A 27,583-nucleotide genomic window follows, 5' to 3' on the forward strand; every position below is an offset into this window, starting at 1 on the left:
CTGATCTCAAAGATGAAAAAAAAATGACATGAAGCCAACTTTGCACCACATCGTTGCGAGTACTGCTTGCCCTGGCATGGTACAGGTAGAAGTCAGAGACATCACGCTGAGACTAATTAAGACAAGCAAGATAACGTGTTACAAGTAACTATCAGGAGTAAGATTTCCCTTTCTTTCTGTCAGTAAAATCTGCCATGACAGAACTACAAAAAAAAAAAGTAAGATTTGCTTACACAAGTAATTTGTTATAATGTAATCCTCAGAAATATGAAGTTCCAATTTCCTGACCTAAGAATTGGTGGTGAACAGATACGCACACAGAAGTAAGCAGCACCCCCACTGAGAAGCAGCTACAATGAAAAAAATGAGTGTAAACTCATCTTTCAAGGTATAGGTTTCAGGTTTTAAGCACTGAGATCTGTCAGTGTTTAGCACTACTTGCTGTGCAAAGAAATGTAGCTGTGCTCTCTTGCTGATGAACCTCTCCAGCCTGGTGTTATGTGAAGTCCACTAGGACACACAATTTAATCTTTTTTAAGCTGACACCCAATATGCACGAGTTGTAGTAATGCTGACGACAGTGTAATACAGGCACAGATTCCAGAATTACTCCTAACTGACAGTGTGATATAAAATTGTTGAACCGTAATGCGAGCAGGGCCCAACACAGAGGTCTTTCCACCTCCCAGATGAGTGCCTGTCCCAAGAAGCCCCAGAACTGTGCTCCTTTTCCTTTGCTTCATTTCTGGTCCCACAAATCTCGCTGCACAGCATCACAATGGGAAGAAAAGGGAGCGATGCTGCACAGACTAGAGGCAGCCTGATGGTGAGCAGGGCAGAGATGGAGGGGTTGTATTCCCACAGACTCAGTAGGGAACAGAACTGTCTTTCTGATGAACTTCTCGGAGAAAACAGGAGTTCTTCAGATTTGCTTTCAGCCACAAGTCATTCAGTGGGCAGAAAATATTCGAGAAGCATAATGAGAATTTATCTGGTGCCAACATATGTATAGTCTGGCAACTGCAAATGCCAAATGTTCCCATCAGTAAAAAAAATAAAGAGTTATTCCCTGCCTCAGAACAGATTGCCTGGCATTGCTTGACATTATGAACAGTGATTCTGCTCATCTATTAGGAGTAATTATAAGAACTGCAGAAAAAGATCTTTTCTATCTTGTTCTGTGTTCTTTTTATTATTTCCAAACTGCTGTCACATAGAAAATACTATACTAATGTGTATTACTGGCCCTATTTGACCATAAACAGTTAAGAATGCCAGAATACTGTTATATCTTAGAAATATTTTTTTGCAAATAAAATCCTGTTCAGTTTTGATGAAATTAACATCAAAATGCTTTCTAGTTTATAGATCATGGGACAATTCATACTAGATGACAAAAATCTACATTTTTCAGGTGCTATAAACTGCTTTTTTGTTTGTTTGGTTTGTTTTGTAAATGCTCAGTAGGGATGCAGAGCATTTTGCTCTATTCACACAAAGCTTTCCCCATTTATTCCATGGACAGGGTACGCTGAGAAAAGTGAATGCACATCTGTGACCTGTCTCTTCTAGGACTAGCAGCAGGACTGCTCACTAGCCAATGCTGGAATTTCTTGCTGTAAGTCCTTCGCCTACATCTCAAGCTCCGAAAAATGAGGGGGTATTCGTGGAGCTGCTGTATCTCTTGACAAGGGAGAGGCTGTTCCCATTTTCCACAAAAGGCTGCCACGTAGAGCATGTTCACTCAGACTCTACACACAGAGAGAGTTTATCCACGAAATTTAATCACTATGAAAACGTGGACAGTTCTTTTTTATTATTATTTTCTTCTCTACATTAAACGATACTTTGCAGGCTAGATGGCCGTGAGGGTTAGGGGAAAAAGTAAAGAATCTTATCATGTTGGACTCCAAGATTACAGAATGTTTGCTATCTATTAAAGCAATAGAAATAAACACATGGGGAAAAGGTTAAAACCCTGTCTCAATATCAGCCCCAGATACCCAGTGTTGTTTTAAGCTCCTGAAATGACAGAAAGAAATGACTCAGCCATGAACTAGTAGCATATTTTTTGTAAAACCCAAGCCATATTTCTCGTTGACATTCTTAATGCAGCCTACATCTTGCAACAAAAGCCTTAATTTATGAACAATTATGAAGTTACACAAGACCTGACATTAAAAGTTTAAGAGTAGGTGTTTGGAACGAAGCCAGATATCACGAAAGACCTGCTCAAGGCATGAAAAGCCATAACACAGAACCTACCTGTCTGCTGCACAATGGCGCGTACAACTTATTACGGGCACACGGCTCTTCATTACTCAGAACTATCCAACTGCCTGGAACATACTTCATTCTATATAAACAGCATTATGCTACCATTTTCTTTGATTTTTAGCCAAGCACCTTCAAATTTCACCGTAACAGTGTTATTGTCCAGTTTTTGAGCCGTGAGAAGGAAAAGATGGTCATTTGGGCATTTTTTCCAGTGTTCATTTGGCTTTAACAACCGTTGTGGTAGCTCAGAAGCAGATTTCAGCTGAGTTCTGTAAAAATCACCTTGCTGCTCCCTATCAGAAACTTTTCAGGCACTTGAAATAAAGATATGAAACTTAGTTGATGAATACCGTTTGCATAAATAACATCATTTTGTCCGCAATTCAGACAGGTGTTTTTTTTTTTTTCCTGTCTAACAGAGATGGTCTACTAGCAGCGCATAATGCATCTCTGTAGTGTCTACAATATGTATCAGTTTCCCAGGGCACTCTCTGACCCTGTATCAAACAAATTAACACATTCTACCAGTAGTCACAGGCACATCCTTCCTGCAAAATGATGCTTCCTCAGAAACAGAAATTGCATAGGAATTTCCAGACTATAGCTGCCTCTCAACGTGGATGACTGATTTCCCATCCCATCCCAAATGGGCTTAACAGTCATCCTACAAAAAATATGCTACTTTAATTTGCTAGTAGATATAAAGTCAATAAATGGGTACATTGACATCCTTTCCTTTGGGCTGATTAACTATTCTAGAGAAAACAGAAAACCAAGATAATCTGTCAGTAGACGACTGACTAATTGATTATCTTTCCAGTATTTGTTTTTGCCCCAAGAACATGGAAAAAAAAAAAAAGGGTTTATATTCCTTCTACTACTGGTTTCTCAAAAGTATATCATGACTTCAACTTTTGCATTGATGTATTTAAGGATATCCTATTTATAAGATTTAAGGTTGCATGGTTAATAATTAGGCTATAATTACAGTTTTGGTTTTGGAATAACATTTTAAATTAGATCTTAATTTTACTTTTCATCTATAGTTAGTCCAGGAAGACAATGGACAAGATGTTAATTTTTAAAAATGTAAGGCTAGTTCCTCTCCATAAACGATGATCAAAATAACAGTCAGCAACTGATGATGATCCAATCAGAGCACTCAATGACAACACAGTTCTTGAATTAATATGACAATTAAAATACTATTATTGTTTATGATAACAAATGTTTCTTTAAAATTCACTTAGGTGTTGACATTGAAGTAAGCATACCACTACTATTTTTAACATTACTAGATACCAATGTACAGTATTTTATATTGAGTATATGCAATTTTCTCATTTTTTAATCAGCATCTTTTATTCGTGGTGGCATTTCATTTTGGTTTTTCCAAACCAATTTCGCTGTTTTTGTTTGTTTTCTGTAGGGTTGGAATATATTCCATGACTGTTTACAGCTTAAAATTGTTCTACTTGTCTTATTCACTATAGCAGTTTAAAGAATATCACTAAACATTTCAAAAATAGAAATATCTCAATGCAAACAGAGGAAAAATGTTTATTAAGTAAGATCATTATCTGAATGCTACTTCCGGCAAATTCTGGTCCTTTATTTCTGAAATTCGCTACTTGCTCCTTTATCATCACCACTCATCTCATCTTTCACTATTTTAAACTCAGTTCTCCTTTCACCAGCTGCGTCCCCATGCCCTTGATCACTGCCCCAAAGATGTTTAGTCTGATACTTCCACGTCACTCCTGGCAGTATCATTGGCACCTACACGGAAGAGCAGCAGGGCTTAGTAGTCAGAGGGCAAGGCAAGCTTTGGCAGCTTCTCCACAACATCCCAACTGCAAACCCTCATCAAACAGCAAACCTCCCTGAACAAGAAATCAGGTTGGCAGATCTTGTCTCCTTCAACCCCTGCAGTAAGGAGTCTTTACCCATGATCACTTGGCCCTTCCTTCCAGTGCCTCGGGGTGAGCCACTGCAGATGCTCCATTTGCTGGCACTCCCAGCTCCCCAACGGCTACGAGAGCAGTGAACCTATTCTGTGAGTGCAAATCACGAGGTGGGGCAAGAGCCTTCCTACCGGTGAGAAGTCACCAGCTTCCATCCTTTGTCATAACGGGAGGTTCCACCTTCCGAATGCATAGGCAGGGGCTGTCCTGCTCCCCCGTCGCAGAGGAAGGATCAGGCTCCTGAAGCTGCTAGCTCTCAGGGAAGATCCAGTTGCTCTCTGTCATCCTTCCTGATTCTGCACAGTCTGAACCCCTCCCACGCCTCCTTCATTTGGAGGTACAGCTCCACAACAACTATGGTGTTCCTACAGGAGTGAAGACTAAGTGCCCCTGCCCCAGGCGCTCCCTGCTGACTGAGCCTTACAGAGCTGCACCTTCCTTTTGAAGCTCCATCTGGGCCCCAGAGTACAATGCTGAAGGGACAGTGACTCCAGAACTGGAATGTGGATGTAAAGCAGGCCTTGATTCATTGCTCTTAAATTTTTGGTTTAAAATATATGCTAAGTAAAGAAACATAGGATTATTTAGAAGTCATAACAATAGACCATACTAAATATCTAAAATTAAAAAAAAAAGATAACTTGCACTGAAATTGTCTTTGCTTTTCTTAAAAAAAAAATAAACCCAGCTATTTGTTTCCTTTTCTGACATTTATTAACAATAAATAAATTTAAATTAAAGAAGGTAAATTCTCTGAAGGCAAATTCAATGATTTGGTGGTGAGATTTCTACAAAAAACTTCTTTGCTCATGTACGAGCAGGAATTCAAAACAATCCAAACACTTATCACAAGGCACAGCTGCTCTTCATCTCCCAGTAAGGTATACGGCAACCTATTGCTCAATACTTATCAGGAAAGTACGAGTCACGTTTTTGCAGTTCTTCCATCAACAACTGCAACATATCCATATGTATAAACATATATTTACAGGTAGATAAATGTCGCTATGCTAAACCTGTGATAATCCAGGGAATGACTCCTGCGAAGCAGTAGAGCTTGTCTAACATATGCCAGGTTCATTTTCTGCCTGTTACTTTCGAAGATAAAAGTGAAAACTTGCAAAACTCCCCTCCTCTTCCCTCACCCTCCCTCCCCCCCCCCCCCCCCCAAGTAATTCATTTGTACATTTGTACACAGATTGAAGAAAGAATTATTTGGCTTTCAGACTCAGAAATCCCCAAATCACTTTTCACAATTGCATATAAAATATGGGTAGTGCTGTAACTGTGCTGTCAAATGTGACAGCCATTCTGTACTCAGCAATATGTCACACACCATCCAAATGTAACCATACAAATGTCACCTCTGCCTACAGAATGTTATAAATGAAGCAATATTAATCAATTAAGGGACAGTAGAGTGCATGCAGAAGCAGCCAAGTCTCCGTGAGGATTTCAATAGGGAGTTCTGGGTGGGCGATCAAGTTTGAACTGCAGACCTGCCAAGGCACACGGATTCTCTCTACGATAAAACGGATTTCCGGACCCACAGCAGGAGAAACTGGAAAACTTTTGCCTACAGCCAGACAAGAGAAAATTTTGCTATATTACTGGCTGTCAGAAGCCACTTATCAAATCATTTTGACTTCTGATCACAGAAGAACATGATTAGAGGTCATATATATATTTACACCCCAAATTTCTGAAGACAGTATTTTCCCATGAATTACCATGACACAGAATGACACTCTCCTCCTAGGCTGCTTGGCAAGTGAAAGTCCTGCCCAAGACTTTCATGCAGAAATGAAGACCCCCAAACACATGAGCTAGCGTGAAACTGAAGTATCACTAAGTACCATTTTAATTACCTATTTATCTTGTACCCAATAAACCAGAACAGTAAAAATATATCCTCCTCCTTTACCTTGTAAGTGCTTGCTGTGCCTAATGAAAGGATTAATTTTTTCCAAATTGCTTCTTTGTTTAGCATAATAGATCACTTACTCCCGCAATTTTAGGGATTTCTTTTCAAGAAAAGATGCAGCTGAACAGTATTACATACTCTTCTGAGGGGATGTTCAGAGGGTGCAGTGCAAACCAATTTTGTTTCTTTCCATCCCAGCAATCGCATTTGTACATGTTTGTAAATTGTGCAATACCCTGATGATGCCAACCTTTTGTTATAAACTGACCCCAAAGAAACATGATAGTAGGCCACCATTCTAGTAGGCTTTGGGACTACAATAAATGTTGCTCTTCAGAATGGCTGCCAATCCTCCTTGTCTTGAAAGGCATAAATCTCAAAATGACAAACATTTCCTCAGTTGTTACCACATATGAAGATGCAGCATAAAGTTGTTGTCAGGAACAGGAGTTGTTCTCAGGCTGCAGATCTGTGGTGCCCACACAAACTACACAAAGGCCTACACAGCAGAGACAACACAGAAACCACGTGGACTGCATTAACAGCAAAGAAACAAGGCACTGGAAGAAGATGGCTGTTATATCAGGCTTTGCTTTTGGTGTTAAAAGCAGTCAGTCATCCAGGATGACAGGTTCTCAAAGTGAATAAAACAATGGTAAGCCTGTATCTAGTTTTTTGTATGACAGACTGGTGCAAAGAAGTAGTCACTTTTTGTTGGCAAACGGCTGTTATGGGTACCCTGGGAGACATACGGTCCTGCCATAAACTCTTAGCAGTCAAACAAACAGTAAAACAATATGTAGTTCTAGTGCTATCTTTGCTTCTGCTATCCTCATCGTTTGGTCGGCACACAAAACCGAGTAAGTTTCTTAATGCCCGGATTAATGTTAATTAAACACTGCTAAGGATGTGTAAAGAAGCAGGGTGGGTGGCAGTGGGAGTTAATAATGAAAGCAGGGAACAGAAGAGATTGAATGATAACATCCTACCCTAAAGGAGAAGTCAGCTTGCTGTGGAACTCAGGGGAAGGCAGAGAAACCAAATCTTGCAAATTAATATCAAGTCATATCATTTTAGCCCTTGCAGGAAAAGCCTGCATTAAAATGGAAATGGCCTCTGAATCACGTGATTTTAGAGCAGGGAATTTAGACCAAGCTCTGCCGATGATCCCTAGGTCTGGACCTTCTGCAGAATGCTGCCTAGCATCTCTGACTGCCGTGAAAGTTTGTCTGCCTTGCCCTACAGACATCAACTTTTTTCTAATCAGTAGCATCCCACTGACTACAGTCCTTTCTTCTGTCTGGCATCTGGGCAGTAGGAGGTAGCAGTGTGTCTAATATTTTTGTATGGTCCAGAATAAGGGAAGCCTTGGCACAGAAAAGAGATGAGGATAGGAGGTAGCTGAGGAAGGACTGCTGGGATCTAGGCCACAAGTCATGTCCTCAGACAGCCAGAAGAAAAGATCACTAGAGAAAAATAAATAAATTAGTTTTTAACTATTTGAACAACCAATGGTAATAATTCTCTTTAAAGAACTACTCCTGTTATACTTACTAAATACAGAGACAATTGTTTGGAATTGTAAAAACAAATCAAAATAACTTCGAACAATTAAATCTAACAAGAGTACTTGATATATAAGGAGAGTGTTCAGTGCTTTGCCTGACAGCAGTTTCCAGGGAATTCACTTTAATATCTTCATTAATAATATAGATGATGGGGCAGAGTGTACCCTCAGCGAGGCTGCAGATGACACAAAACTGAGAGGACTGGTTGATGCACCAGAGGGTCGTGCTGCCATCCAGAGGGACTCAGACAGATAATCTAGAGAAGGAGGCAGACAGGAACCTCACCAAGTTCAAGAGGAGAAGTGCAGAATCCTGCACTTAGGGAGGAACAACACCATGCACCAGCATATGCTGGGGGGCACCCAGCTGGAAAGCAGCTCTGCAGAAAGACACCTGGTGGTCCTGGTGGACACCAAGTTGACTGTGAGTCCTGGGCAACCAGCTCTGAGTGGCCCTGTTTGAGCAAGGGTTGGACCAGATGATCCCCAGAGGTCTCTTCCCACCTCAACCATTCTGTGATTTTTAGATGCTTTTATACACCTGCTAGCATTACTTCTAGCCCTTGTAAAAGGAAGGAAATAAAGTGAAAAATATGAAACCAGGAATGAATAAATGACACACTAAACTGAAACTCAAAATAGACCCCAAACTTTGAAGGTTGTTTAAGATTATTGAATAAGACATATGTGGATGACACTTTCTGTGGGAAATATTAAAAGATCACTCGCACAGCAAAAAGATATATTTTTTAATCCCACTGACAGAGAATGGCCCCTGCATATAAATTTACTGTCGTGCTGTAGGAAAAGAGTTTCCATCCTCACAAATCTCATACTAGTTATGTCCAACCACATAGCCTCTTTAATGAAAAGTAAATATTTAGTTGCCTAGATAATGCCTGATAACCTCCATATATATTATATATGTAATGACAGTCTTTCTTTCCCCACTTATTTTTAAATAAAAGTACAGAACCTGCTTGGATCCAGAGAGCACAAATTAACCAGCAAGATCTATTAAAAGTGCTAAAGAAAACAACAATTTATTTTACTTGGTTCTTATCTCAGGTAGGCAGTGCTTTACTCTGAAAGCTCTCCTATAAGCAGTTCAGCAACTGCCCCAAAAGGAGTACTGCCAAAACATGGCATGGAGATGTTCTCTCCACATTTATTCTGCTTCAGAGGCTTCAATTTACTCCTTCTAACAAAATCTGTAGAAGTGTCCAGGAAGTTTCTTCAGACACAATAGGTACAAGATGAGATTAAAAAATAATAATAATAAAAAAATAAAAGAACTGAATGGACCGTGCAGAGATGGTCCATTCCATTTTTAATCTGGCATTATTAACATCATCACTGAATGCAAATACGATATAGTGACTCACTGAGTACTAGCAGTATGTAAACATATTGTACATTGATTGCGGAATTGAAGTCCTGGAAACACGGCTAAGAGCAAACATTAAAAATTATATTGGACTCCTTGATATAAAGGTGACACTGGAGATTATTATCATACTCAGAATCCTGAAGTCCAGAGACAAAGTACATGTTGTCCCCCGTAGATTTAAAGCAACAATACTTATAGCTAAGAGAAGGAGGAAGGAAAAAAAAAAAGACTGGCCTACAAAATGAAAAATATCTTTTAAAATTTGTATTTTTTATTTTTCTGCTCTTTGCCTAGAGCTCAAACATACCTTCTTAATATGCTTGATTTAAATTACACCAAAAAGATGCTACTTTTAGACATCTCACAGGTAACTTGATTTTAAAATAGAACGTATATACTTTTGAATAAATTACAGCAAAGAACTTAAGGAAAATGATAATTAATACTTTAATAATCAAAATAGACTACAGCAATCCCATTACTGAATTGTTTGATACTCTGTATCTATATGCATTGCAATAGAAAGTTTCATAATTGCAAGCTACCAATAAAGAAGATTTAGGGTCAAATCAAACTGAACAAACATGGCTGGGTGAGGTTTTTGCTCACAAGATGGGTGTACTGTCCTTGAAATTATGGAAATACAGCTGTAAATACAACTAAACCTTTGATAGATGTCAGAATTTGTTTTCTATCAGGAGACACTTAATGTTTACCAAGTTTATTGGCTTTTTTTTTTTTTTTGAGACATCTCAATATTCTCATAGTTCAGGACCAATTTTAAAACCACATGAGAAAACTTTGGTGTTAAAATCAGTCAGGTTGCTGCCCTTGAGACGCAGAACAAACAGAAGCGTAACAGCTGTGGCAATGCACTCTGACTCAGAAAATAAACCCAGGCCTGAAACAGACTTCCACCAGCTCACACGGGCATCACAGACAGACATTTTTTAATCAAATTTAGACATTTTAGACAAAACCATGGTCTTGCCCAATGCTTATGTACTATTCCTACCTTTGCTTAAGCAGCCAGCCAGGGTACGCTCAGTGCCACTGCAGACTACTTGAATCACTCACAGCAAGCGTCCCCTCTGAGCGACGGCTTCAGGGTGCTCAGACGGGCTGACCACAGGCATTACAGACGGAATGATGACCCCTGACTGCAGAAGAGCCATTTGTGGAATACACCAGTGAGCTGCCGCTGAAAGGAGGGCTCAGCACAGCCGCCTCTGGCAACTGACAGGGGAGCACCTCGCTTGCCCTTCAGAGGTCAGGAACCTCCCTCAGGGACTGCTTGAAGCAAAGTCACATTCAGGCAGCTCCCCGTCCTCTGACAAAACACAAAACCTCTCAGCACACAGAAACAAGAGGTAGATTTTAAATCTAACCTTGGCATGTTTCCCCACTGAGATACACTATCAGGGATCCCTCTGGTATTTGCATGTGAAGCAAAAAGCCACACAAGGCATCTGGCAAACCGTATCAGTCCATCACCACCCCAATCAGTTTTTTTCAAAGTACATGGGACAGTACAGATCTTATGCACTTGTCTGCAAGTTAGCCTGAATTTTATAGTATGCAGCCCTAAAAGAGGGTGACTGGCTGGCAGAAGAAGAAATCAGCCCCGTTTCCTCAAGGCAGCTGCGATCCTCAGGAAGGGGCAGGGCTTTCCCTGAGAGAAACTGGGCACGTGCAAGGTGCTGGAAGGCTCTAGAAAGCCCCCGTGCTGTGAGGAAGCCCCTCAGAGCAAGGCGTAGGGCAACTGTTGGGAAGAGCAGGAAGCAAAAACGATCCCTGAGCCTCTGAGGTGAGAGACCTGGGAGCACAGAGGGAACTGTGCAGAGGGCAGCGGAGGCCAAGGAGCTTTCCTGGGGGGAATCATGCCTCAGGGAGAAAGGCTGGGCTGTGAGGATGCTGTGGGTGAGGATTTGTTGCAGTCCCCTCCAGTTCTTTTTAATCAAAAACACTTGGAGCCTCTCCATTTAAAATTGTAATTTTTCTAGTCACTTTTTTTTTCTTTTTTTCTTTTTTTTTCAGGAAAACTTGTTTTTAATAAGGAAGTCACAATGGCAGTCACACAGTCTGCTCACAACATCGACAGCTCAGACACAGCTGGTGCTGGTTAAATCCCAGAGCCCATGAGGTGAAGGCACTGCTGTTACCAAACACACCCCTCTGTGAGTCACTAACCATAGCTGAAGGATGGGGGATATTACAGCAGATGTTTGAAAAGATGCTAAAATTTAAGTTATGACAAGTACAATTCTAGGAATATCAGGAAGCTTTGGGGTTTTTGTTGTTTGGTTGTTTGTTTCTTTTTTTTTTTTCCTTTAAAAGGGGCCTATGAATTGTTTAGAATCAATAGAAGTCTTACATGATGAGGATTTGGATCATTTTCCAGAGAAATACTGAAAAATAAGTGACTCATACACAGTATCTTGGAAAGCTATTTTGTTGTTTATCACTTCCTCTGTGCTTGCAGTAGTTCTGACTTGGCAGGCATAACTTCTGGCTAACAATTTTAATTTGCATTGTGTTTGGATGTGCTGCTTTTAACATAGCTTAAGTGATTAGCCAACCTCTTTGATGATAGCCTGTGGTAAAGGTATTTCATTATGAGTTTATGGGTTAAATTGTTTTGAATTCACCTGATGTTTTTTTAATCAGGCACCCCCTTCACACCTGCATGAACCTATGTTACTTTTGAAACTCTGAGTCATTTTCAAGACTTAAGTCTGCTTGAATGTATCAGTAGTCAGTACAGTACATTCATGTCTGATTTTATTTATTTATTTATGGCTTGTAAGTAAGCATGCAGTGAAGGATCTGTATTTAGTATAATGTTCTATAGCATGAAGACACAACTGGAAGAGCTGAGTAGGCCTTGGGGAAAGAGAGATTTACTCTTTAACGCTGTATTTCACTCCACACTAACTTCAAACAAGCTCCCAGAGCCACAATTACAGTATTTATTTTAGTATTTTTGTTCAGTTCACATCTGTGTTCTTGGATTGTAAGCTTTAAGTGCATCAGGCCCATCTAGCTAGGAGAGGCTGAGAGCAGCTCCAATGTCAAATTGTCACAGATAGTTACTAAAGATCTTGGATTGTCATATTAGAAACAGCAGAAGCGTATCTCAGTCAGTTTTTGATAGTTTTGAATGCTTCTGCCTATTTTTGCATTGATATCCATAGAACTCTAGTGTCAAAGAGCCAGGGAAGAACTTCAGCAATTGTTTTAATTTGAAGTAGGAAATTGTGATAAAAATTGAGGAACACAAAAAAACACTTGAACTTAGTGTTAGGATTTTGACTTCAGGACATTACAAACTGAGTTTACCCAATCTACTCTCAGGTGAGTGTCATATATTTCAAAAACTTTCTAATGCTGTTCAGCAGTTCCATTCTCAGATGATTCCAAAGTGAAGATATCAACAAAGCATGGTATGACACAGAAGTTTTGAGTGCCCCATGAAAACTAATTTCCAATTAAAAAAAAAAATCTGATTTGGAGATATGTCTCCAACTCGTGATTTCATGAGCGTCATGAGTGTCTTTACTAAAAGTAAGTTGCTGGCATATTTGGACACTTGATTCTGGCAAAAACACCAGTTATTTCGTAAGGTCACAAGTCACAGATACTTCCAAACTACCTTGCTAATATAACTTGTGTAATTTCCCAGAGTTCTTGTGCTATCATTCTGCTTTTTTGTTGCTACGCTTGGGTACAATATCATTTTGTATGGGTGATCAAACAAAGGATCCCCAGTTCATTGAGGCATTCAACTGTACATCGATCTTCAGCCACCTCAAGGTAAGCTACTGGTCTTTATGTGGATCATCATTGTTGTCAAATCCAGAAAGTCTTACCTCGTTATTTTTCCTGTTTCTAATTCTGTGAAAGATAGTTTGGGATCTGTCTCAATCACTGTTCCTGAACAAAGTAGACATTTTAGATGATGATACATAACAGTACATAGTTTAGTGAGAGTTTTTCTTCCTTCACTCTTTGCCATTACCTATGTGTGAACATTTTTTTGGTAGAACCAAACACCTGACTGATTGAAAACTAGTATGCTTAAAAATGGACTCAATATGTAGAAAGGCAACATGAAAGGAACAGGACTGCATATCTTTACTGACAAGAAGTAATCCGAAGTTAACTTCCATTCTTAAATTCTTATATCTGTGCGCACTGGTGAGCATTGCAGTAGGTATTTCAAAGCCTCTAACACTTAAGGGTATTCTGATGAGATGAATTATGTTTATGTCACTGAGATATTTCTTGATTTTTATTCTTGCCTACAAGAATTTCAATCATGGTCATTTTCACATATTGTTTAAAAAAAAAAGACGTTGGGAGTTATAATCTCAGTGACGCAACTCAATATAGCAATACAATAATACAGTGTCCTAAGTCTACTGTTTTTATCTGTGAAATTGGAAAGAACCTTCATGCAGTGTACCTTCAGCAGTCCAGTGGTTTTATCTCATTCGGTATAAGGCTACCAAACATCTTTTCAGACAATAACATGGCCTTATCCCACTGCTTCCAGTGAAAGAATAAATGTATCTGGACATAAAGTTTTTAGTACAGGGAAAATGGCAGCCAATGCACAGTGCTGCAGAGCACCTCCTCAGCAATCTATTACAAATATATCCTCTGTTTTATATATATATATATATATAATGTGTGTGCGTGTCTATATTAGGTAGCCCTTTGTTATCTATACTGCCTTCCCATACAATTTAAAATCTGGTTCCATGTCCTAGTCCTTATCTTCAGCAGGCACCCTTATTGAAGTAAATATTCCTAAAAGTCTCTTGAAAGCTGTGGAAAAAGGCTGTAGTTACTAGCAATGCTCTTCTGGCAAATGTTGGTAGTCTTTTCAATAAGCTAACCTATAGGAGGAACAAGCTTATCCAAGAGCCTATTTAATATGCCAGTGAGAAGGACTGCCTGCTGCTTGTCGTGTATCATCTGCAAGGCCTTGACCTCAATGTTTCTATTACATTTCATGGTCTTTGTAAAACAGCAGCTCTAGACAAGAACCACGTGACATACATCTTTCTTGCCTTTGTGAAAGAATAGGATTGAAGAGTACCTGGCATACGTGTAGTTTTGTTTCTTGATGCATTGTAGGAAGAAAGTCAAACAAGATCATGAAAGGGATATAGCAGAAGATACGATAGAGCATTTGTGATTCATAGAAATGGAATATGCTGTTTGAAGCTGAGTTTGACTTAGTCCTCAGAATAAAGGTGCCTTCAAAGCCCAGCTGCCTATATGAAGCCTAACAGAAGTCAGTAAGGATGCTCTAAGGATTAAATTCCCTTGCATATATATTTGTGGTTCTTGCAGGAGAAGACAGCATAACACAGAGTCTTCCCATCCTTTTCTGGCTCTGTATAAAATGTACGCTTTACAATGTCTGCTTACTGAAAACTTAGAGGTTACCAAACCCCAAAGTAACCAGAAACATAAGCTTCCATAGTGTGGGCAAGGAATACACAACATTTCTTTAAATCCTCATGTTTACATAGGCACCACTCTGCCGCACACAGCGAGGGGGTAGTAGTAATTGGTGAGAGTATATGCAAACTTTGAGGTAAGATCAATGAAGCACAAATGAAATGGGTTCTGCTGGGAAATGTGTGGAAGATAGACAAAGATGATAAAAGGAATGCTGAAGTTCCCCCCCCTTTTTTTTTTGAAAATGGTCTTTATGTTCTGGTACTTTTCAGATACGAATTTTCCACTGCTTTTCAGACTTACAGAATAATATCTTTAAAGTGCTTGGGAGTTTTATCCCAGACTTCAACAGCTGCCAGTACTCCTTATGAGAGTATTAGTTTTGTTTAATTAAAAATATGTAAATACAGGAGTAGTTCAACTTGCCAGATTTCCCACAGGCAATTTCAAGTTCTCCTATACCACATACTCTCAACAAGCAAGTACTCTACTGACAGTTCATTGAGAAACTAAGATAAGTATACTGTATACTGCTCGGCAGTCACAGGCCTTGGAACAACTGTGATGTTAATTCAAATAGAATTGTGGACATCATACCAGAATTACATCGAGGCAACAAAATCTGCCTCTGATTTTTTTTTTTTTTCCACATGCTTTGTGCCACATTAAGCATTTGAATTGGTCAAGGTTTTCAGTCCTGTATAGAGCTGTCATCAAATCTGACTGCCGTGCTGTTCTTTGGGCTGGCCAGAAAAATCCAAAAGAGCAATATGTATGTGTGCATGCATACATATGCTTATTTATATAGCACAGTAAGTTTTAGCAGGTGGAAAATATGTTAAGCTTTGTTAAAATAGTTGAATTGATCTAGCTTATTTGAAAAAAATCTTAAGCAGATGAGATCTTAGATGCATTTAGTAATAGATGATCTGACTTCTTAGGGAAATAGCAGCATATTGCACCTTAGAAATCACATTTGGCAGATGCTTTGTTTGTATTGCATTTTAGTTATATAACATACAGGCATGGTTTTGTTATTCCTCACTCTCCTTGCTCTTACACTGAAAACAATGAGAAACTGGAGATTCTGAGTCAAGTAGTGGAGCATGTACCTGAAAGGAAAGCAAGTCTGGGCTAATATAGGTTGAGAACAAATCATTGAGAATACTTACTAGTTGTGTAACAATTACTTTAACAAAGTGTGCAAGGGAGTAGTCATACTCACAAATGCAAGGACTGTAATTAAGTGGATCCTACCTAAGCTTCTTGAAATACATTTTACATTTTGCCTGTACATATGCGTATGAGACACCCTTGATCTGAAAGGGAGTAGATCCAAGTTTGAGGAATTAGAGATATAACTTCATGGCACAATGTAGCAATTCAGTAATACATTAGGCACAGTTTAAAAACAGAAAAGTAAAACTGCCAAGCCAAGATAGTTTGATATTTAGGTCTCACTTTCCAACTGGTTCTTCCTACATCATTATGTTTAATCTGCTTTAGAAACCTCGGAATATTTAAAATGTATGTGCATTTACACTGAATTTTCAAATTGTGTTCTTTTTTGCCTGTGAGAAAAACTGTTCTTAGTATAACTGTGTGACTGATAATAGCATATAGATTATATTTCATCATACACAGAAACAAAGAGCTTTTAAATCTGAATTTGTTGCATGTGTTAAGGTGAAACATAAGAACAAAAATTGGCACATCTTTGTGAGAGGATGTGGTGCTGACATCCTTATTCTACATGAATACCAGCACAAAATGGCTGACAGTCTCTCCTTGCAATGAAGTCCTACTATGCTAAGTGATCAGCTCATGGAAGCAGACATGACAGAAACATAGCTCTCAAGACCAGGGGGTTAGGCAGCTGTAATTGGGAGTTGCCAGCTGATGTATTTGTCATTCTACTATTCAAAAGTAGAGAGATGTAAAAGTGATGTAAGTTGTTTGTTCTTGCTGCAGAAGAGCTCATGTTTGTATGCATGCATTCTCTTTACTTTTCTCCTTAGGTAGTGCTCTCATGGCCATAGAAAAATGGCAATGCTAGCCTTTGTTCTTGATGCTGAATGCGTGGAAACTACCTTCATTAATCCCTTTACACTTTTTACATCCTTAGCTTTGTTTCATTCTCTCCATAACTTCCTTTCTTTAGAACTGGAAAGAAGTTTCCAAATTTCAGAACAAGATATAAGTCATTTATAAGTGAAATCTGTTCCAACATGTTTTCATCATTCAAAGAGCTTTTACAAACTGAGCACCTTTTTTTTTTGTCAATCGAAATGCATATAAAACCAAAAAGGATCAAAATGTATCAAGTAAAGGGTAAACAGAAGTATATGCTCAAAGGTATTATCTTAGCAGATACATTATAATAGCATCAATTGGAGACTAGCTTTTCTAAAATGCACACACATTAAAGTGCAATGTAAACATGTGATTACCACTGACTTTGTGTTCCTGGCTCTTAATATTTGTATAAATACAAGTTTTATTTTACTTCCTTACCAGTAGAGGTCAAAGCTTGTACTTAATGGATTCCTAGTACACACAATATATTTATTTTTCATTCTTTATCTGATAATAAAATCTAATTATTTAATTAATAGAGTTGTGATGTAACAAGTAGCAAATAACTTTATTTTGTCTAAATCCAGTTTGAACATTAATTGCAAACTACAGATTTAGCTCAGCTGTATGGCAATTATGAGGCTATTGGTTAGGAGAATTTGGGCTTGTTTTTGTTCATCTGACATATTTAACTGAGTTCTAACTAAGCTAGAAACATTTGAACTGTACCTGCTTTCATGTTAAATGGCTTCTGTTCCTTTGCTCTGTTGTTGTATGGAATCAAAATGCACACTGCCCAGGAAAACTGCTGATACATGATTCATGGCGATCTCCGAGCTTCCCTTAGAAGAGGAGTACAGATTAATTGCTAAAGCCTAAAAGCTGAAAAAACATTTACCTGCGCCTTCCCAAATTTTGATCACAGGATAAATGTTCTCCATGCTAGTACGACCAAAAGGGAAAAAAATATGTTAGGAATTAAAAACATAATTTGTGACAACATTTTCTATTTGGGGAAAAAGAGGAGCACACCAAGTTCATCATAAACTCTAATCTAGCTGTAGAGTCATGAGATCATCACAAACAGTGAAGCAATGGCAAGGAGTACCTTTATTCCCACTGCTGGAAGTAAATGAAATGAGAGAATCAATGTCTTCTTCCACAGACTAGTTAATTGCTAGAAGATGAATTTGGTTTTAAGATATTCTGCACAGATTTTCCTCATAATGATAACGTTTGAAGGAAATTTAAAAAAGCCATGCGTAGGTAGCAGGAGAAAAAAATAAAGGTACAAATAATGGAGATGTTTCCTCTACAATTTCTCTTTCCACAGTTGTATCATTCATCCTGTGTTTTTCTGTCAGCACCATCACTAAATTGACTAGAGCTAGGTGTTAAAGAACAAACTCTGCAGCCCAGACTACTTCAGCAATCAGAATCCAAACTGCTTCAAGTCCATCATCAACAACACGGAGTTCGGGAATAGGGGACAGAGTGTGGGAGAAAAAGGAGCTTGCCTTGCCTGTGTTTCTGTGCGCAGGAAGGATAACATGGTGCCATTTGAGAGCTCTCTCTCACAGTGGCAGGCCTTGCTTTGTTGTTGGTGGGTTTTGGATTTTTTATTTTATTTTTTTCCCACGTGTTTTACTCAGGACTCAGAAACACTTTAAATATTTTGTCCAAGTTTGTCTTCGGGCCTGCAGATATGCTTCAGAGAGCTGTGGGAGTGGCAGGCTTTCTCAGCCTCTCGTGCTGGCAGGATACAAAGAGTGAATGACACCAGCTGAGGTCCCCACAGCTACAGTATTTGACATATTCATCAAAGTGAATGCCAGAGGCATAAAGCCAACACGGGGAGGTCTCTGGCCATTGTCCCCAAAAAGCTGTAATTAAAAGTTAAGTTCCAACTGATGAAGTCTTTACCACTTTAGAGGCATGTATTTTAAATGATTTTTTTTTTTCCTAAACAAGTATATGGGAAAAACTTGACTTTACAGTCATTGAAGTACAAAAGTACTTTTGGAACGGTGAAAGAACACTCCCTGTTTTTTCTATATGCACTCTGTATTTCTTAGTTTATATTCAATTTCCATCTACGTACACTTTGAAACAAGAAATGAAATCCTGCGCAACACCCATAGCCACTATATCTCTGTACATTGCAATAAATCATAACCTACATTATTATATGAAATTTACATTTAAATACTATAGTCAAATACTCAAGGACAGAGTTGGCTCCAGGTGAATGTCAGCCCTAACAATCCCCTCAATGGCATTTTTTCTGGTTGTAGGTGACGTGTCTCATCTGTTTTGAAGACTGACTGATGAATTCCAGAATTGCAGAACGTTGTCTAGATACCGAGGAAAAGAATTCTCGTGATTATGGTGACCAGAAGGAAAGCAGGAAGTGTGGATTTGTACTAAAATCAGAAGGTGGGTTATTTAGTCTCTGATGGTACAGTCACACTAGGCTTCTCTTAGGTGCTGCTTGGGTAAGGGAGTTGAAGGGTGCAAAGAGCACGAAGAGATGCGACTGGAAAGGCACAGAGAATAATCCGAAGTATCAGGGGATTCTAAAGCTGTGACAAAAGCTGATGATAAGGCCAAAGCTGGTTACGTTTTTTTTTGTGAGTATTTCTCAGCTTAAAAAAAAAATACAATTAATTACATATATTAATTATTGTATTAATTATATTAATTACCACTTTTGGAAAGTCCTCTGAACATGTATCTGTTTTAGTGTCAGTTTCTTCAGAAAGCAGCTTGGCAGCAGGGGCACCCAGCTGGCTATCTGCCTGCCTGATTGCCTGCCAGCTTTCTGAACAACCACACAGGAGCCTCTGAGGTGTGCAATAAGCTTAGCAGTATATGTGATCCTTTGCTCCCTGACTCAGCTTTGTGAAAGATGAGAAACAAGCAGACAAAATGGGAACTTGTCTTCTCCACCTATGCTGATTTTTTGGTTAATTTTGAAATAATGCATTGCTAATTAAATTCGTGTAAGGTAGAACACATAATACTTTGCCTTTTCATTCTGACATTCTTTGCATCCCTCTTTTCCTTCCTGTCATATGTTCATAATGTTGAATTTTCTGGTCTTTATTCAAAAAATCATATCTAAAGTACTTAATACACGCCGTTGACTCTTTTCCTGTAATTTTTCACAGTTATTTGATTTTATTCTATTTGATTTTATTTTTGTGAGAGCGGAAGATCACTTGTATGGCAATATGTTTTACAGTCTAGGAATATTTCCTTCTAACTCCTTTCCACTGTAGTAGAGAAGTCAAAAGTACCCCACCTTTTTCTACAACAACACAGAGAAACAGCAACTTAGTTCTTTTTGGTCGTCCATGGTTATGACAAATTTCTCATTCGTTTACTCTTTAAAGCTTTGTTCGGTCTGTAGCTAAATTCTGTTTACATTAATAATTTGCAAATTTTTCATGGCAAATGCAGTCAGCATATATTTGGTTGTCACAATAGGAATTTAGTGTTTCTGCCCTAGACAGCAGAATTGGCTTGAAGTCCTTTTCATGTGGCAATCCTATTTTCCAAGTTTGACATTGGAATTTATTTTTTTAGAAATATTTCAAACTTCCTTCCAAGTTTGTATTCATATCAGATATATTCAAACATGTATATATTTAAGGTATGAGAACATAGTGTTACCTTGGCAAAATCTATACCAAGAAAACCTCTACAAGTTAACCATTTCCATTAATTCTACACAGCAGTAGCATAGGAATGCCTTATGACTCTCCATAGCATAGTAGGTGCTACAAAACATTGCCAGATACTGAATTTTTCCCTGAAATGACAAAACTTCCTTGTCTGCCCTACCAGTCATAGTGAATGTCTCAGTCATCAAGAATAAATATAACCCTGTTTTATTCAAGAGCCTTATTTTACCTTATTCTGGAACTGCATGTCTAAGATATTAAAGGTTATGTTCATTGAGCATAAATGATGCTATCATCAGAATTCTAGAATATTTGTTTAAAGGCCAGTCATCTGGAATAATTTCAAAGTTAAAATATGTATGGTTTTAATAGTCTCATGTTAAACTGATATATCTTACGATGATTCAAAATTTGAATAATAAAAAAAATAATGCACCTCAAAGAAAAAATATAACAAGAACAACAAACAGATCAGCTGCTGTGTTGGATTGTTACCAAGCTGTAGCCAGTATCTATACATACAAAAAAGAACAATGGAATTTCACAGGCACAAGCTACCAAGTTGGAAATTACTTAAATACCCACAGTACTAGTACAGGTCTAACCACATGCTGCATATTGGTTTGACACTTTATAAAGATACATTTTTTTGTAGTTTATCCAAACATATGCAGGGCTGTTAAAATGATACACAAAAAAAGGGTGTATTACTGAAAGTGGAATGTTTTCTTAGGGATCCTAAAAGTAGACACATATAATTTCCTAGTTAATTTGTACTGTGCAAAATGGTCTGTTACTTAGCTAACTTGTTTTGACTTTCTCAATATGTATAATTTCTGGCTTAACATAAATTCTTTTGATATTTCAAAATATTGCAGAATTATACATCGTGCTGGAAAGTGAACTATAGCTAGCTACTGAGAAACACTTACTGAGCAATATATATGGCCAGTGTAATCTCTGCTCACCTGTACAACATTGATTACTGAGTGTTATGATATTAATAAATTAGTTACAATGATGACATGGAAAAAAAAATACAACATTAATTAAGGGTGTCATCCTCTCATAAAAGGAAAAAAAAACTGCCCCCCCCCAAATGGATAAATACCTCTAAAATAGCTTTTTTATATGCAACTGGATAGCCATTTTTCACATCTGTTCTATATAAAATAATTATCCTGTTATTGAGGACTTAGTCCTCACAGTCCTGCAGCAAATGCTATATTTTTGACCAATAGTCCTGACTTGACTGATGAAATGTATTTGTAGGTGCTGCTATAACCTCCGGCATCCCAGAAGGGAACTCCCTAAAAGTCAAGTACAAGATTTAAATATTGGAATCAAATGGTAATCCTCCCATTATTATATTTAATTTTGAAAGTTCAATTATTATAACTGTACTGAGGTGAAATCCGTGAAAAGGATCTGTAAAAAAAAAAAAAAAAAAAGATGGATCAGGTATCACAGAGTGAAAGGTGATGATATTATTCTTGCCTTCTAATAGGTGGATGCTTCTAATATTACAGGTTCACCATCCAGCTGAAATCACGGGATATGCTAATGATCTGTATATAGTTGTGGCCAAGTATAAAATTTTTTCTGAAATGCCAAAGTTTTGACTAAACAGATTTTCTTTCCACTGAAAATATTTTATGTTAATCTTGTTCATTTACGTTGTTTCTTCATAATGCAGATGCAGAATTTTTTCAACAGAAACTGGAATTTGGGCTTTCAATTCTATTATTAGCAGACATTTATTTTACCTTCCAGTTGAAAGGAGGGAAAGGGAAAGAAGGAGCAAGAAGATGAAGGCAGACCTTAATTTCAATTAAGATTTAATGCTTCTATTTTAATTACAACTAGGTTGAGCCAGGTTTGCAATTATATTAAAGGATTTTTACCATCTCTCCTGCACGTCTTCCCATCACTCAGAAAGGGTAACTCTAAGGACATGGTGAGGAGCCACTTTTTAAGCAAAGGCATAACACCAGAGGAGGACAGAACAATAGGAACCCAGAAACGTAATGAGTCGCATAAAGTTGCATAAGTATTGCATAGGTGAAGCAGGAAAGGCTGAAGAGATTCGTATGGAGAGGTAATCCATACCTTTTGTATTTTATGGGGAAAGTTATTTTTTCCTGAAATAATGACCGTGCTAGTGAAAAATGACAAGCAAGTAAAGTTACATCTGCATTCTGTCAGTTTGCGAGTGGCAGTCATACAGCAAACGTATTCAGAGCGTTCAGCATTTTGACTCTGATGTGGTGGGATCCAAGCATTGTAACTGAACTGGAACTGATCTTTTGGGATGTTGGAGAAGATGAACTTGTCATATGCCAGAGCACCGCAATGCAATGGCTTTCCCAGTTCTGTGATACGGGTTGCCCTCTGTCCTTGGCAGTGCTAAGGTGATACACAAGAACTTTCTTAGATTCCGCTGCTCCCCAAGCTCAGGAAAGAAGCTGTGCTTGTACCATGGACAGCCCATTTTACTGAGGCAGAGTTTATCATTCTACTTGAAAAGTCACACAAGGGAGAGATGAACACAACCAGTAAGGAGAATTAATAAAATTTAATGAAGGAAGAATTAATTAAAAAAAAGAAAAAAGAGATCTGGATCTCTGTTCAGTCATGCCATCTTTTATCCAAACGTTCTTTGCAGCAGTTCTGAAAATCCTGCACTTCATTCTTCCATTTTGTGTGCTTGTCCAATATTATTCCTGTCCTTATCAGATAGTGATCATAATTTGCGTATTATTGATCTCGATTGCTTTGGGGTATGACATCAAATTTGTTCAGTAAATGAAGCTAAATGTGTTTGAACTTTTACAAATAGAAGTCATTATAACAGCGTTGTAAGAATGATAACAAACTTGAGAAGGTTTGGTGGTTGTGGTTTTTTTTTTGTTTTGTTTTGTTTTTTCTTTCTAAATGCCATTTAGGTGTGTTGAGTTTGATAAAGAGGAGATCCTGTTTGGCGGGTACTCTGCTGCTACAATTTCTGAAAGCCATGGGAATGAGGGAGGGCATTGCAATTCTGTATATAAAGCATCCAGGCTTGAAGAGGTAAGCCTTGAGAGTGGCAGCAGCAGTACTGCCCATTTGGAACGAAGGAAGGTACTGGAAAAAACCTCTCCAGTTAGGGCATGCATCATGTTTCTGACAGAACTGCTGCTTGTCTTCTGCAGTTTTCTGCAATGTGCTGGTAAGTCTAAGATGTCTATCTCCTTCTCTGTATAAGATTTAAAGGAAAACACACGTGTTGAAACAAAGTGGGAAACTCCATTGTAATATTACAACATATGAGGTTCAAGTCTTGCTTTCCTTTCCCATGAGTAGCAGAATGAAGTTTACACATTTTCTTCTACCTCGCTGCATGTTAAAGTGTGACTGCATATTTAAGAAATTCATGACTGAAATAGAACAATTCTTTCCTAACTTTCCTTTTTTTTTTAAATACAGTTATTAGTGGTTCTGTTGGATCATGATCTAAAACTGGTACGAAATGCAGAAATTATAATACACTTCCTGGATACAGGAAATATTTTTAATAGATTTATGTTTTGTTTCCAAGCTGCAGAGTGCCTTCATCTTTCAGATGTTCATGATTCAGTGCCCTAGTGATGTCATTGGGGAAGCTGTACAGAAGAGACTGTATAGAATTATCAAGATCTTTTTCCTTTGTTATGCAAACTGCAAGAAGTTTTAAGTACGAGCTATGTGATGGCATGACTTGAAATAGTTGGAAAATAGGCAAATCATTCCATGTATTAGATTTTTAAATGACTCTAAGTATCCCTTCATATATTATTCAATATAATTCTTCAGTCTTTTAAAGGACTCTTTTTTTGATCCAACCCATCTGAGTATCAGATGACCATGTAATTTTTTACAAAGACTTGACAAGTAAGTTCACTGAGTCTGTAGCTACTCTGCCTTACTCATTCCTCTTCCTATAGTGTTTTCAATGGATTCTTTGAGAGCGAGCCGCCTTTGCCCATGGTTTGGCATTGTCTAAGATAATGTTGTTGGTTTTCTATCTCTCCTCTAAGTTCTCTGTAATTATCAGTTGTTACAGTGCTAATTTCAAGAACATGTTGCAAGCTGCTAAAAAGCATTCTTCACTTACTTTACTTTGAACAAAGTTAAATTTATTTCTTCCGTATTGTTTTTACTACATTTAATGGACCATATAGTTCTAATTGCTTGAGGGCATGTATTACTCTTAAATCACTGCAGCACTAGATAAAAAAAAAAGCAACTGAGCCCTTTTGTAAACTCTCAGAGCCAATTTCTGATCTCAGTCATATTGTTATAAATCAAGTTTAACTCCATTCACTTTATTAGCACCATTGTAACCAAGACCAAGTCAAGCACCTGAACTCTGGGTACTAGCCCCAAATGCCAGTGCCTGCAGGTTTTTAATGTACATGATTTCATGTATTAAGTGAGTGGATGTATTACTATAAGCATTAATCTTCACAATCGGCTGGAAGATTACTATAAACCCCTACTCAACCCCAAGCTTTCTTTATAAAGTTAGCAATTATAAATAGGGCCTCACCTTATAAAGGATTGTGTTGGCTAGGATGGAACTTCAGTTGAATTTAAACATAAAAATCTAGAAACAGGATGTAGAGTAGCAAAGCAGTTTTTTTACTGTGGGAACCATCAACATTCTTAGGACGTGAAATAGCATGCTATGTTTCAGACCGTGAAAACAAATAGATTTAATTCTGTTAAGTAAGCTCTGAAATCTGACCATTTTTGGAGGCATATATGGACCATAAGAGATTGATTTTTATGTTCTAAAATTTGCAAGCAGGCAGGATGGTCATTGTTTCCAACTATAGATCCAAGTCCTGTGTCTTTAGCATGAGTTAAATTAAAGCAAGATTTCCAGTTCTTCTCTTCATGGATCCAAATTCTGCATCAGGAGTCTAACTAGAAATGTAAAAATTCATTGTAAGAGCATGTATTTCTGATGTGAAGTCTCATGGAAGACAGAAAACCTACTTCATCTTTCCCTTGATAACTCAAAAAAGCAATAAACATGCATTAGACTAATTAAAAAAAAAAAAAGAGAAGACATTTAAAACCAGATTAAAGCTGTTAGTTTTAGTTTTTGTTTAAATAGATGCTAAATCATTGATTACGTTGTGACTTCATCATTTTAACTATTTCAATAGTTGAAACTGTGCATGGATCCTTAATAGATGTTTATGTACAGTCAAGGTATTTTTATGTACTAAGTATGTAACCAGAAAGTTACCTTAATTTATGCTACTCAGCCACTGTGCATTGCAAGAGACAATTTCATATTGAAGAGAAATAATCATGAACACATGCGGCTGATTATTGGTAATACAGCTATGACTTTAACACTGCTCTTGCTGTTAAATTTCATTTTAGATTTATATAATTTATTTTAAACCTCTTCACTTCTTTTCCAGAATTTCTGATATTTCAACATTTTATTTATTTATTTATTTTATGGTCAAGGAGATAATAAAAATGGAATCCTTTAAACAAAGGACTTCCCCAATTGTTTCTGTTTTGAGATACAAAAAAGGTTTTATTTGAATGTTTTTCATCAAATCAAAATGTTGTGTTTTCATACATTTAGCTGATATAAAATACTTTGATTTAAGTTATTACAACATCAAATTCTATTTTCCCGTAGGGATGTCTGATATTAACTGTTGGATAGGATCAAAATGTCTTATTTCTTCACAGTAGGTCAGGTTCCCTGTCTGGATTATATTCCTATAAAGAAAGAGGCAGGCTGCCTGCACAGAAACTGTGCTCTGCCAGACTGAAGTCTCAAGGAAGTCCAGCCAACTAGAAGAAAGTAGCAATTGAAATTAAAACTTCCTTTGCCTAGGAAAATTGAAGGTCTGTTTAAAGTTCTGTTGAACTAACTCAAAATGAAGTATTTAATGTCATCTGAAAATCATCCCCCTTCTCAAAGGACAATACAGTACTTATAGTAAAATGTCAGTAAGGATCATTTCAGTGGTTTGGAAATGTCATTTACTACCAGGAAAGCTTTTTCAATGGAAAATCCTGATACAGTGGCTAGGTGCATCTTCTACATGGGGCGATAGCGCTTTCTGCATCTATGCTATTCACCTTTTCACGTGGTTGTGAATGAATAATAAAATGCCAGGATGATTTTACTAATCTCCCCAGAGTTAAGTGTGAGAAAAAGAACATAAATGCTTAGAATAGTTACTGTACTGTAATTATTTTAATAATTGATCCGACAGGATGTGGACAGATTGGCAGGTAGTCAGCACATGGCTCTGTATTTGTTTTACTGGCCATTCTTTCAGCAAAATATTAAGGTGGATGTCATAGCCTTAGGTATTTTTAATGTAAACCTTGCACACCTACATGTAATCTGGGATAATTATTACATTCTCTCTCTCTCTCTCTCTTTTTTTTTTTTTTATATCTAAATACCAACCATGGAGTATTTGTAAAATTTTGCAACGGTTTGGCATGGTTAGACTTACAAATTTTATGCTTGAACAGCTAACAAATAAGCTTTGTAAATCAATACAATGCTTGTTCTCATCCAAAATATTTGCCCATAAAGTTTTAGACTTACTGTTTTACATCAAGCTCTTTAGTTAAATTTCACTTAAAATAATGCTGTAGGCACATCCAATTCTTGTAAATCAAATATCCTCTGGTTTTACACACTCATAAACCCCTTGAATGTAGTGTCTGTAGGTTGGGATTAAACTGCAGTGATAGCAAAACTGTTAATCCAACAATAGTAGATTGGATTATAATGAAACAGTAGAACAATAATAGAAAAAATGGAAATATCAAACTTAAGGGGGTTCAAAATATACAACAACTAATGATGTGATAATGTTTGCTCAACAGCCATGCAAACTCATTCTCTTTTTCTTTGAGGTGTACTTAACTGTAATGCATGGCTCACTAGGAACATGTAAGGACAGAGAAAGAAGCATTCTGTATACCATATGATAAATATTACCTCACATTCAACAGTGCAGTGTGAAATTGCCTAGAGAGTCTGTTACAGTTGAGGAGCTCCATAAAGGCTTTTATTCTCTTCAGTGTTTCCTTATGGAAACAACAGAACCCTGCAGAGCTGTTCTGTATAAATGTGTGTGGACCTGGCCTGGTGTCTGTGATTAAAGAAGCTTTCTGTCATAATATACCTTCATATTTTCTCCGTTGCAAAGG

General features: G+C 37.6%; 1 protein-coding gene across 1 annotated transcript in view; it reads left to right on the forward strand.

Annotated features, from left to right (window-relative positions):
- The first annotated feature begins 10,158 nt into the window (after nucleotides 1-10,158).
- MUC6 (mucin 6, oligomeric mucus/gel-forming) overlaps nucleotides 10,159-27,583 on the forward strand; it is an 82,113-nt gene continuing 64,688 nt past the window's right edge. Inside the window, exons 1-3 of the mRNA XM_080593831.1 lie at nucleotides 10,159-10,929; nucleotides 11,160-12,935; nucleotides 18,965-19,106. Of these exons, the coding sequence (XP_080449957.1) occupies nucleotides 18,998-19,106 (109 nt within the window). The 5' untranslated portion in view covers nucleotides 10,159-10,929; nucleotides 11,160-12,935; nucleotides 18,965-18,997. The remainder of the gene's footprint in view (nucleotides 10,930-11,159; nucleotides 12,936-18,964; nucleotides 19,107-27,583) is intronic.

The sequence above is a fragment of the Anser brachyrhynchus genome (assembly GCF_964034855.1).
Source record: "Anser brachyrhynchus genome assembly, chromosome: 5".
In the NCBI taxonomy this organism is placed as follows: Eukaryota; Metazoa; Chordata; class Aves; order Anseriformes; family Anatidae; genus Anser; species Anser brachyrhynchus.